The sequence below is a fragment of the Leucoraja erinacea genome, chromosome 19 (genome assembly GCF_028641065.1).
Source record: "Leucoraja erinacea ecotype New England chromosome 19, Leri_hhj_1, whole genome shotgun sequence".
Taxonomy (NCBI): domain Eukaryota; kingdom Metazoa; phylum Chordata; class Chondrichthyes; order Rajiformes; family Rajidae; genus Leucoraja; species Leucoraja erinaceus.
In genome coordinates this window covers 10777651-10789699 of record NC_073395.1, presented here as the reverse complement: position 1 = coordinate 10789699, position 12049 = coordinate 10777651, and the positions used below count along the sequence as shown (strand labels likewise).

At 42.7% G+C, this 12049-nt stretch overlaps 1 protein-coding gene across 1 annotated transcript in view; it reads right to left on the bottom strand.

Moving 5' to 3' along the window:
- Positions 1-12049, bottom strand: part of LOC129706207 (sortilin-like) — a 97016-nt gene that overhangs the window by 31404 nt on the left and 53563 nt on the right. Inside the window, exons 4-8 of the mRNA XM_055650270.1 lie at positions 10784-10886; positions 10524-10688; positions 10247-10320; positions 6129-6175; positions 74-210 (exon numbers count right to left, since the gene is read on the bottom strand). Coding sequence (XP_055506245.1) covers positions 74-210; positions 6129-6175; positions 10247-10320; positions 10524-10688; positions 10784-10886 — 526 coding nt within the window. The remainder of the gene's footprint in view (positions 1-73; positions 211-6128; positions 6176-10246; positions 10321-10523; positions 10689-10783; positions 10887-12049) is intronic.

Genomic DNA, 12049 nt, shown 5'->3' with positions numbered 1-12049 from the left:
TATAATCTTGCAGATTTCCAAATCACTAGCATGCAAATTGTCTCGGCTGCGATTCCTTAAATAGTTATCTTACCTGGTTATTGACAACAGAGGCAAAGAGGAAACGGCCAGCAAAGCCAAATGAGTAAACATGCGAGAGAAGTGTTTTATACGTTTTCCCAAAATCCATTGTTCTCTTAAGCATCAGTACTCCTCTGGCATTTACATCATCTGTAAAATAATTTAAATAAATGATAAAATCATATTTATGTTTCATAAGACATGAAGTTAAACTTTTATGTTAAAGCTGGTGACACTCGACTAGCCACTCTACCTGCTTGAACATCACTGAGGATATTGACCCCTGCCATGTTGACCATTAGTTACCACAAGGTTACAATGGCCTGTCAGCATTAGGAATACATCACAACTTTCATATTACAGGCAGGTTTAGAGCCACCACATTTCTTTGCTTGGTCTCAAATGCTTTGACAAAAAAAAAAATATTATTTGTATTTAACAAAGATAAATACAATTTCCAAAACTTCCTTGATAAATGAGAGCAGAACTATTTATCAGATTTTGTCTCTATCCAATTTTAAACATTCAAGTTTCTTTGAGATATTCACTAAAAGTAATTTATTAGAATTACTGTCATTTATTTTTCAAGAAATCATGTTTAAATGGACTTCCAAAATATGAATAGAGCTCGTTTTCCTGCTTCATGATTAAAATACATGTTACTTGGTCAAAATCACTGATTACTTTCCTGACATTTCCATCAATTAATGTGCATGTTATTTTTTACTGTAACCCTCGAGTGAATTATACTGGTCTGAAGGTGATATTAAATTGATTTTGGTCATTAAGTACCTTTTGCAGGTGGAAAGTCATGTAAACAATCCACTTTAATAAGTGGAATTTGCAAAATGTTCTGAGTTAACTCTAAATAACATGCCTGTAGCGTAATGACTGGATGCAAATCTTGATGAATCAAAAAGCAAACTATGATGGATCATAGTTAAAGGAACCGATGCAAATAGGTCAAGATGCAATGATAAATTTATCACGTACTGGACCAAGTGCGGTTGCGGAGGGAGGGGGCAGCCTGCGGCATCACACACACCCAAACCAACTCCTCCACACACACTAACCACCTCCACACACACACACTAACCACCCCCATTGATATTATATTAATTTTATACATTCACTCCTTTTACCCCATCGCCCGCCCTATCCACTCACGCATAGCCCCCAACTCGCAGGCACGGCTAGAGAGGGAGGGGGGGTAGAGAGAGAGGAACACAGAGGCACGGAGAGGGACACAGAAGCACGGATAGGGACACACATTGGGGCACAGAGGCACAGAGAGGGACTCACAGGCACAGAGAGGGACGCAGAGGCACAGGGAGGGACGCAGAGGCACAGAGAGGGACACAGAGGCACAGAGAGGGACGCAGAGGCACAGAGAGGGACGCAGAGGCACAGAGAGGGACGCAGAGAGGCACAGAGAGGGACGCAGAGGCACAGAGAGGGACACAGAGGCACAGAGAGGGACGCAGAGGCACAGAGAGGGACGCAGAGGCACAGAGAGGGACACAGAGGCACAGAGAGGTACACAGAGAGGGACGCAGAGGCACAGAGAGGGACACAGAGAGGGACCCAGAGGCACAGAGAGGGACCCAGAGGCACAGAGAGGGACCCAGAAGCTCAGAGAGGGACACAGAGGCATAGAGATGGACACAGAGGCATAGAGAGGGACACAGAGGCACAGAGAGGGACACAGAGGCACAGAGAGGTACACAGAGAGGGACGCAGAGGCACAGAGAGGGACGGCAAGAGGGAGGCGTGAGGGGGCAGAGAGAGGGACAGAGGGATTTTTTGGGACGAGGGCGAGAGGGAAGAGAGAGGGAGGGGGGAGAGAGGGGGGCAAGAGGGAGCATGAGGGGGCAGAGAGGGAGGGGGGGGGGGGAGAGGAGAGGAGGGGGGAGAGAGGGGGGATGAGGGCGAGGGGAGGGGGAGCAGGTGAGGCTCCTGGCTGCAGAACGCACCCGTCCCCTACCACGTTGCCCCCACGGAGGGGAGGGGGGGGCAAGAGGGGGTGCGTCAGAGGGGGGGAAGGGGGGAGACAGGGGGGGGGGGGCAAGCAGAGGGGGAGGGCTGGTTAGAATAATGAGGGGGGCAGAGAGGAGGCGGGGGGGGGGGGGGAGAGAAGGAGGGGGTATAGAGTTTGAGGGGTGAGGGGCATGTCATCACAGGGGAGGGGGTGATGTCACTCGCAGCGCGAGCAAGAAGACAGAGGGGTTCTTTTCAAAGGTCTTTCAGATTTGTCAACACCTGGGCTGGGCTTGCGAGTGGCGCGGCCAGGCGACGTCACTCACAGCACGTGAACACAGCGTGCAGCCATTGTGACGTCATCACGTCATCAGCCAAAGCCAGCGGTTTTATTTTCTAAGTTATTTGAGATTTGTGAACATTTTGATTAATAACTCGAGAAATAATGCATGAATTTTTCAGGTGGCAATTTCGGAGTCCACGGGATAAATCTCTATCAGAATATGTAAAAAATTTACCATTAGGGCGTCGTTATTTTGAGCAGATTTGATTATACACACACACATCCAAGATCAGAGTTTTATTGTTATAATAAGGATGGTTAAATAAATATTTAACAACTCATTTTTATTGTCGACTGTTTGTTGTTGAATGCATTGGAGTTTGTGCAATGTTAGCTATGAGCACTCTGTGGACCATATCCATGTTTCCCCCTCTACCCTCATGTTCTGTGCCGAACAACTGGCACCAGTCTGCATAGACATTTTCAATCAGTCCCTTCAAACCTGCGCTGTCCCTGCCTGCTTCAAAGTCTCCACTATTGTTCCTGTACCCAAAAAGCCAAGGATTACTGATCTTAATGACTACAGGCTTGTTACACTGACCTCTGTAATCATGAAAACACTTGAAAGACTTGTGCTGGCCCACCTGAAAAATATCTGCAGAAAAATGACCCCCTGCAGTTTGCACACCGGGCCAATAGATCAGTGGATGACACAGTCAACCTAGGCCTGCACTTCATCATCCAGCACCTAGGCCATCAGGGGACCTATACAAGGATTTGTTGATTTTAGCTCTGCATTCAACACCATTGTGCCAGAGCTACTTGAGTCCAAACTTTCCCAGTTGACTGTGCTTGAACCCCTCTGTCAGTGGATCACCAACTTCCTGACAGACAGGAAGCAGCATGTGAGGCTGGGAAAGTACATCTCAGACCCGCTGTCCCTCAGCATAAGAGCACTGCAAGGCTGTGTGTTCTCCCCTCTCCTTTACCCTCTCTACACCAACGACTGTAACACCACAGACACCTCTTCTCAAGTTTGCGGACGACACAACCCTGATTGGACTGATCCAGGATGGGGAGGAATCTGCCTACAGACAGGAAGTGACACAGATGATGTCCTGGTGTCATCGCAATAACCTGGAGCTCAATTCTCTTAAGACAGTGGAATTGATTGTAGACGTTAGGAGGGCTCCCCCTCCCCTCCCCCCACTTACCATCAACAACACCACAGCCACATCTGAGGAGTCATTTAAGTTCCTTGGAACCATCATCCCCAGGGATCTAAACTGTGAGGCCACTATCGACTCCACAGTCAAAAAGGCCCAACAGAGGATGTACTTCCTGCGGCAGCTGAGAAAACAAAATCTGCCACAGGCAATGATGGTCCAGTTTTATACTGCCATCATAAAGTCTGTCCTCACCTTCTCCATCATGATCTGGTTTGGCTCAGATACCAAGCATGACATCCGGAGGCTGCAGCGCATTGTTCGATCAGCTGAGAAGGTTGTGGCTGCAACCTTCCCCCATTGACGAACTGTACACTGTAAGGGCCAGGAAGCGAGCGGATAAGATCATTTCTGACCGCTCTCACCCTGGCCACAAACTCTTTGAAGTACTACCCTCCGGGAGGCGACTCCGGTCTGCCAAAGCCGCCACAACCAGACATAAAAACACTTTTTTTCCACAAGCAGTAGCTCTACTCAACAGCCAAAAGTCTGTAGCCTCCTTTTGCTCTGGTATTTTATTTTATTCTTCACATTTAAATTATAATGTTTTATTTTGAATTGTCTAGTATATATCGTGTTGTTATCCTTGTGAACATAGCACCAAGGAAAATTCCTTGTACGGTATGTATACATACTTGGCTAATAACATTTATTTCATTGAATTCAATAAATAATTCCTATTTTTCCCAACACTATAGCATAGATCTAATTTTCTATTTCATATTTTCATATTCCAGAGGAAAACAGTTACTTGTGAAATATTTATTAACCCCGTATATGTGAAAATTGATTGTTTAAATAGGTGTGTCAGTTCAGAAAAAAATAGATTTACTGTACATGCATTGTTAAGACCCATAGGAAACTGATGCATACTGAGGAATGTTTTACACTTCTTAATCCAACACAAACAACCCAGTTTCATAACGGTATTGTATTGTGTTTAGTTTAGAGATAAAGTACGGAAACAGACCCTTCGGCCAATCGAGTCCACACCGACCAGCGACCTCGCACATTAACACTATTCTACATCACTCGGGACAATTTTTACATTTATACCAAGTCAATTAACCTCCAAACCTGTACGTCTTTGGCGTGTGGGAGGAAACTAAAGATCTCGGAGAAAACCAAGGTCACGGGGAGAACGTAAAACTCCGTAACAACAAGCACCGTAGCCAGGATCGAACCCGGTTCTCTGGCACTGTAAGCACTGTAAGACAGCAACCGCTGCGCCACTGTGCTGCCCTGACGTATTAATATGTCATTTAAAATTAAATGGCTGCAAATATAAATTTTGGTTTACTTCAGGACAAATTGAGGCACGTAATTAATATTATATCATATGGATCCTGCAAATTATGTACATGACAAACTTCCAAAATGTCCAACAGCACTTCGGAGGATTGGAGGAGAATCAATCATCATACCTAAAGCTTCTCTAGCTTCATGGCAAGTTGCTGGAGGGCATGAGGAAGAAGTGGAGGAGTAGGAGCAGGAAAAGGGAGAAAGCACCTTCCAGTACAGGCTGCTTCTTAAATACTCAGCAATTATGATACCAGCATCTGCAGTGTAAATTCACCATTCTCTAAAAATTCCAAATTTCATCTTCTATGACTGACAATTGCAACTGGTAACCATAATGCAAAATGAAACCACCCCATATAAACAAGATGAGTTTATGGCATATTTCATATAGCAGTGAATAATCATACTATATGTTCTATCATGGTTTTTATCTTCTGTATGCCTTTGGCTCTTGACCAACTTAGAATGAATAAAAGCAAACCTAGCTGATTGCCTAACAGAAAAAAGCAAAGGCACTGATGCAGGAGTTGAATACTGCGCGTCAGAGGCAGGATGGTAATATTTGGCTCCGATGGAGTTCCTGTCATTATCTCAAAGGGTTTTGGTGTTCTCCTGAAGTTGAGATTGTTATGACACCCAGTAAATTCCTATGCACATTATAGTTGACAATGGCAGCAGTGTAATCAGTTTTCTTTGCATGGTGTGAGCTTCCACGGCAGTATTTAGTCACTGATTAGTTGCAAGCTTCAGCACATGCTTGGGTTCATAAGTAAGACAACACAACTTCTGTATTGGAAAAAATGGGCTCGGAGGTGTGTGAAATCCTCTCCAAAGCTGTACCGCAATGAATGGATTTCCTTGTAGGACTTCAAGCCTTTTACTAAATTTACCCAACAGTCCAATCATTTTCCCTTGCTGTCTTCCTGTCTTCTGCTGAAGAAAATAATCAGACTATCCAAGTATAAGATTCCAAGTAAATGAAGTGACAACAGGGGGAAATTAGTCTTGAGTGATCATACATTTTAGCAAATTAGCAACAATATATGAATTCACTCCATTTTATTTTCATTGAATTTAATGGATAGATGTTTGACTGCTGATTTACTCTCATTTAAACTGGGAGCAGCTGATTTGGCCCAACATCACTACAATTATGCATGACGAACAATGAATGTATCACTCAAAAAAGGATGACAGGAGAGGGAAAAGAAAGATAAAGGGATTAAAATGTCAAAACCTACTCAGGGCTTAAATGTTTTGAAAAAATTCTGTTAACTTACAAAAGCCGTCAGGATGAGCTGAGAAAAAAATGGTGCTGCCTGGTCCCCTAAAAAGCAAAGAAAGTCATGAGGTGTGATCATAATACTTTACATTAAAACAAACCGTATCATGCAACAATGTCATAAAACCCAATCACAAAATAGCTACAGTGTTTGCTTTTATAACTGCCAGCCCCACTTGTTAAAGTAATTCAACATAAACACAAACACAGATTCTTATGAAACTCAGTTTCATAAGAATCTTGAGGAATCCACGTGATTGAATGCAAGTGAGGTGCCAATTAGATAAGCAATTACATGGCTTGAGAGACTGAATGTCTTAGGTCTGTTCTTTAGAATAGTACATCACAAAAATAGTCGCTTCGGTCCATAATATCCATGATTTATGCCTAGATACTCATCTCATGTGCCTGCACATGATCAATATCCCTCCATTCGTTCCATATCCACGTGTCTATCTAAAAGCTTCTACAAGATAACTTCAACAAATATCTGCCTTCACCCTGGCAGCACATTTCAGGCACCCACCACTGTTGGTGTAAAAGACTTGCCCTGCACATCCCCTTTAAACTTTGTGCTGGAAGGAACTGCAAATGCTGGTCTACACTGAAGATAGACACAAAATGCTAGAGTAACTCAGTGGGTCAGGCAGCATCGCTGGAGAAATGTCTTAATCCGAAACGTTGCCCAATCCTTTTCTGCCTGACCCACTGAGCTACTCCAACATTTTGTGTCGATCTTCCTTTAAATGTATCTCTCTAGTCCTTGACATTTATACCTTGGGGGAAAAGCAAAAATTGTCCATGTATCTGTGCCTCTCATAATTGTAGATACTTCTTTCAGATCTACCCTCAATCTCTGGTGTTCTACAGTGGAAGCAAGCCTTGTTTGTCCAACCGCTCCTAGCGAGTAGCCCCTATTCCAGACACCATTCTGATGGACCTCTTCTGCACCCTCTCTAAAGCCTCCACATGGTTTCTGTAATGGGGCAACCAGACTGGATACAATACTCCAAATATGGCCCTGTCAAAGTCTTATATAAAGTTGCATTACAACTTCTTGACTCATACTCAATGCCCTGACCAATGGAGGCAGGCATACCATATGCCTTCTTTACCACTCTATCTACTTGTGTTGCCACTTTCAGGGGGTTATGGACTTGAACCCATCAATGCTGTTAAGAGTGCCATTAACTGCATACTTTCCTCTGATATTTAACTTCCCAACATGCAATATCTCACACTTGTTTGAATTAAACTCCATCTGCCATTTTTCTGCCCAGAGGGTGGTGATGGAAGGTTGTTTTTTGGACTGGAAGCCTGTGACTAGTGGTGTGCCTCAGGAATAGGTGCTAGATGCATTGCTGTTTGTGGTTTATACAAAAGCTTTAGATGAGCATGTGCATGGCATGTTAGTAAGTTTGCAGATACACTTAAGTAAGTTGTATCATTGGCAGTGAAGATGGTGATCAAAAATTTCAACAGGATCATGATCAGCTGGGCAAGTGGGTTGAAGAATAGCTAATTGGGGTCAATGCAGATAAGTGTAAGGTTTTGCATTGTGGGAAGTCAAACCAGGCAGGACCTTCGCGGAGAATGATAAGGCCTGGGGGCTGTTGTAGAGCAGAAGTGCACAGTTCCCCGAAAATGGTGTCACAAGTAGAGAGGGTTATAAAGAAGACTTTTGGTATATGGGCCTTCATGAGTCAGGGTATGGGAATTGCAACGTTATATTACAGATGTACAGGACGTTGGTGAGATTGCATATGGACTATTATGTTCAGTTTCGGTCACTCTGTTATAGGAAGGAATTCATTAAGCTGGAAATAGTGCAGTGAAGATTTAGGAAGACGATGTCAAGATTTGGGGTCCCGTGCTAGAGGGAGATATTGGGAAAGCAAGGAATTTACTCCTTGAAGCACCGGAGGCTGAGGGGTGATTTTATAGAGGTGTATAAAATCATGAGGGAATTTGATAGGGTGATTACACAGAGTCTTTTTACCCAGGGATAAGGGAAATCAAGAACCAGTGGACAGGTTATAGGTGAGAGGGGAAAGATTTAATAGGAACCTGAGCAACAACTTTTACACTCGGAGGGTGGGTGGGTATGTGGAATGAGGATGTAGTTGAGGGAGGTATAATAACAACATTTAAAAGACACTTGGATGAGTCCATGAATAGGAAAGATTTAGAGGGATATTGGGCCAATTGCGGACAAATGGGACAAGCATAGATCGGCATTTTGTTCAGCATGGATGAGTTGGGTGGAAGGGCCTGTTTCCATACTGTATGATTCAATGATGCTCCTGCTTTGACTTCACTGCCTTTGGCATCTGACAGAGTTCTAACAATGCTCATCATAAAAGCACCTCAACTTCCAACTTGGCTCTTTACAGCTCTCAGGGCTTAATATTGATCTCAACAATTTCAGATAACGACGTCTTCCACACGGCATAAAAATTGGCCAGTTCTCATGAAAGATCATCAACCAATAATATCAACACCACTTTTTCTTTTTCCACAGCTAATCTGTGATCTGCCAAGACTTTCCAGTGTTTCTTTTAATGTAGATTTCCAGCAACTGCAGTGTTTTTTTATCTTGCCATTTCAACATTTCTTTGCTCATTTATTTTCTACTTCTACCACCATCAGACAGAGCAGCTGCAATAAACAAGTCTTTACTACCAGCACCACCCCATCTCTCTTGGCCTCCTTCCAACCACAGACGCCTTTAATTCTCTATCTTTCATCCTTTACTGCAACTGCAATTTTCCTTTCCCAACTTCCTCTGGTTTTGATGAAAGTCATGAAACAGAAATGCTGATCATTTCTCTCTCGACACATGCTGTCAGATCAGAGCATCTCCTGTGTTTTCTATTTCCAGTATTTACAAGGGTTTTTTATACTTTCAAAGGAATTGGCAACATTTCTACTTCAAAAATGATGAGCCTGCTGGTGGGCATCATTCCACTCACCAGGAAAAAATTATAATCGGTTATTTCAAAAAAGTTCATATTAAGAGGATTAATCTTAATTCCAAATTATTTTGAATTCTGGAATTTGTTGATAAGTACTCAGTACCGACTGCAAAAGACTTGGGTGGCAATTTCAAGCCAAACAATATTCTAAAGTCAAAGATCGCCACAAAAAGCTGGAGTAACTCAGCAGGACAGGCAGCATCTCTGGAGAGAAGGAATGGGTGACGTTTCAGGTCGAGACTTTTCTTCACCCGAAACACCACCCGTTCCTTCTCTCCAGCGATGCTGCCTGATCCGCTGAGTTACTCCAGCTATTTGTGTTTATCTTTGGTTTAAACCAGCATCTGCAGTTGCTTCTTACGCAATATTCCAGTCATTCAGATCGGGACTAGCCTGGGATCATTGGTAACATGATACTTCCTGCCTAACACCTCCTCACTCCATTCCTACCGCCACACACTCATCTAATTTCTCTTCCAACTACCTCCTAATTCTACCTATGACTGACCATAAAACCTTGGTAAACACACAAACAACCACCATCTCTTTCCTCAATCCTCAGTTGTTTCATTCCATCAGAGATAATTTTATAGGTCACTTAATCCACCCATCTGCCAAACAAAACCCCTTACCTGTGTCCACTTATCCCTTGCCAGACTTTGTTCCTCCACATCTCTCCTTTACAGCTTTCTCTCCACAACTCTATCAGCCACAAGAAGATCCTGATCCAAAACATTGACTGTCCATTCCATCCACAGATGCTGCCTGACCTGCCAAGTTCCTCCAACACTTTGTGCTTTGCTCAGGATTCCATTATCTGCCGTTTCTTGTGTCTCCAACAAACTAGAAGGTGCAAGGTTTAATGGACCACCTGGTCTTTCCCTGCCTGTCATTGCTTCACAATGAACAGCGAGATGAAAAAGTAGATAATATTGTTGAAAGAATGGAAGGTTGGAGAGAAAATTATGTCGAAAAGTGTCTTCATTTTACTGTTACTGGGGTGCTTTCTTATCTTTGACACAATAACAAAATGCTTTGAATGTTGCAATTTCCTGAAGTTTTGTAAATTGTTGTTGTAAATTCCAAATTAATTGAGATTCCAAATAATTAAGATAAGATTAATTGCAAATTTACAACTTACCATGAACAACCATAGACGAATTGATGGATCTTTTTCCACGTAGTACCAAAATTTTGAGAAAGCCAAAGGTCATGCTGCGCCAGGAGGAAGAGATGGCAAATTGAGAGCCGATTCCAAATGTCCCAACACAACACAGAGCAGCCTTCAGAATTACCAACCACCCACCCTCCTCCTCCGTCCCCACCACCCATCCCTACACATCCTGAAACGCACACAGCCAGTCATGGTGGAGGCAGATGCAAACTTTTAAAATGCAACGGGCTCGGAGTTTACTTACATCAGTGCTGTAGGCCAGTAGGTGATCCGAATGGCTGGAATGATAGATCATCGGCAGGCTGGGTTGGAAGGGAAGACGGATGGAATGAAATGTCCGTCCAGAATCGGATGACCGCAATATTATGCCTTGTTTAGGACGTTTAGATTCATCAGCTGTCAGAATGACCTAGCGGTTGAAGGAAAAGGAGTATTTTAATAATATCTGTCTAGCCCAGATTTTTGAAGAGTAACAACTGATACCTAACATCTTGAAAATCCCACCTTCTGTGAATGCTCCGGTCCAACATTTATTCCAAATTCTTTCCGTATATAATAGTTCTTGAGTCGGATTGATATATCAGTAAATGTTTTCCCATAATCCTCACTGTAATTTTAAAAGACAGCATATATTTTATTCTGAATGGAAACATAGATACATTTAAAAGAAAAAGCTCAACGATGTTGTATCAACTATGGTACTTTATTACCACATCTACCTGGGTAGAGTGAAATTATTTGTTTTGCATACAATTTAGTAAAATCATGCTATGCATAAGCACAATCATAAGCCCAAGTACAAGGCTGGATAGGGAGAGGAGGTGTTGTAAAAGTTAACCAAAATTAGAGAATTCGATCCTCATACAATGCGGTGCTGTTCTTCCAATTTGCGCGTGGCTTTACTTTGGCAATGGAGGAGACATATGACAGAAAGGTTAGTATGAGAATGGGAAGGGGAGTTCATGTGGCTGGCAACCAGGACATCCAGTAGTCCTTGACGGACCTAGCGTAACCAATGACCTCAAGCAAGGAGCACAGATGACAATAATAAAACAATACTAATAAGTTATAACAAATCACCCCATTACTAAATTGCTATTTGTTCTGTTTCATGTTAAAAAAAAAAGATTCCATCAGACTAATTTGCTGGTCAATTCATTGTAACAAGATAATGATAAACATAATCTGTTTTTTATAAAGATGCAAGAAAAATACAATTAGATTCCTCTACAGTTCATTTTATTTGAATATGGTTTGCATATTTGATTTACATATTTGCAGGTTTATATGGTTTGTCCAACAAAATACTTTTTAACCCTGATGACTGCTGGATTTTCTAGTTCAAGATAGTCGGGTGAAAGTTCAATACACTTTTATTCTTTTTGGGTTGGATCAGTTCTTTTTCACTTCTGTCTATTTTGGTAGTCCCGTAGGATAGAGGAAGACCTCCTTCCATTTTAGTTCTGTGGCTGATGAGGCCAAAGTGAGACTCACATATAGTTCAACAAATTTTATTTATACAGGTGCACAACCTTTTATCCGAAGATCCAAATAACGAAAACCTCCGAATAGCGACATTTTTTCGGTCCTTGAAGAAAGGTCCTTGAAAACGTTCACCGAGGGCGGCCCGCAGAGGTGACAGCGGAACCTCCGGTCGGTCCTCGAAGAAAGGGGAACTAAATCCCCATTCATAAAAGAGAAGGTGAGGGTATATTGCGCGGGAGGGTTAATAATTGACAATATGCTGCTACCTGCCCGCTGAGTTAAAAC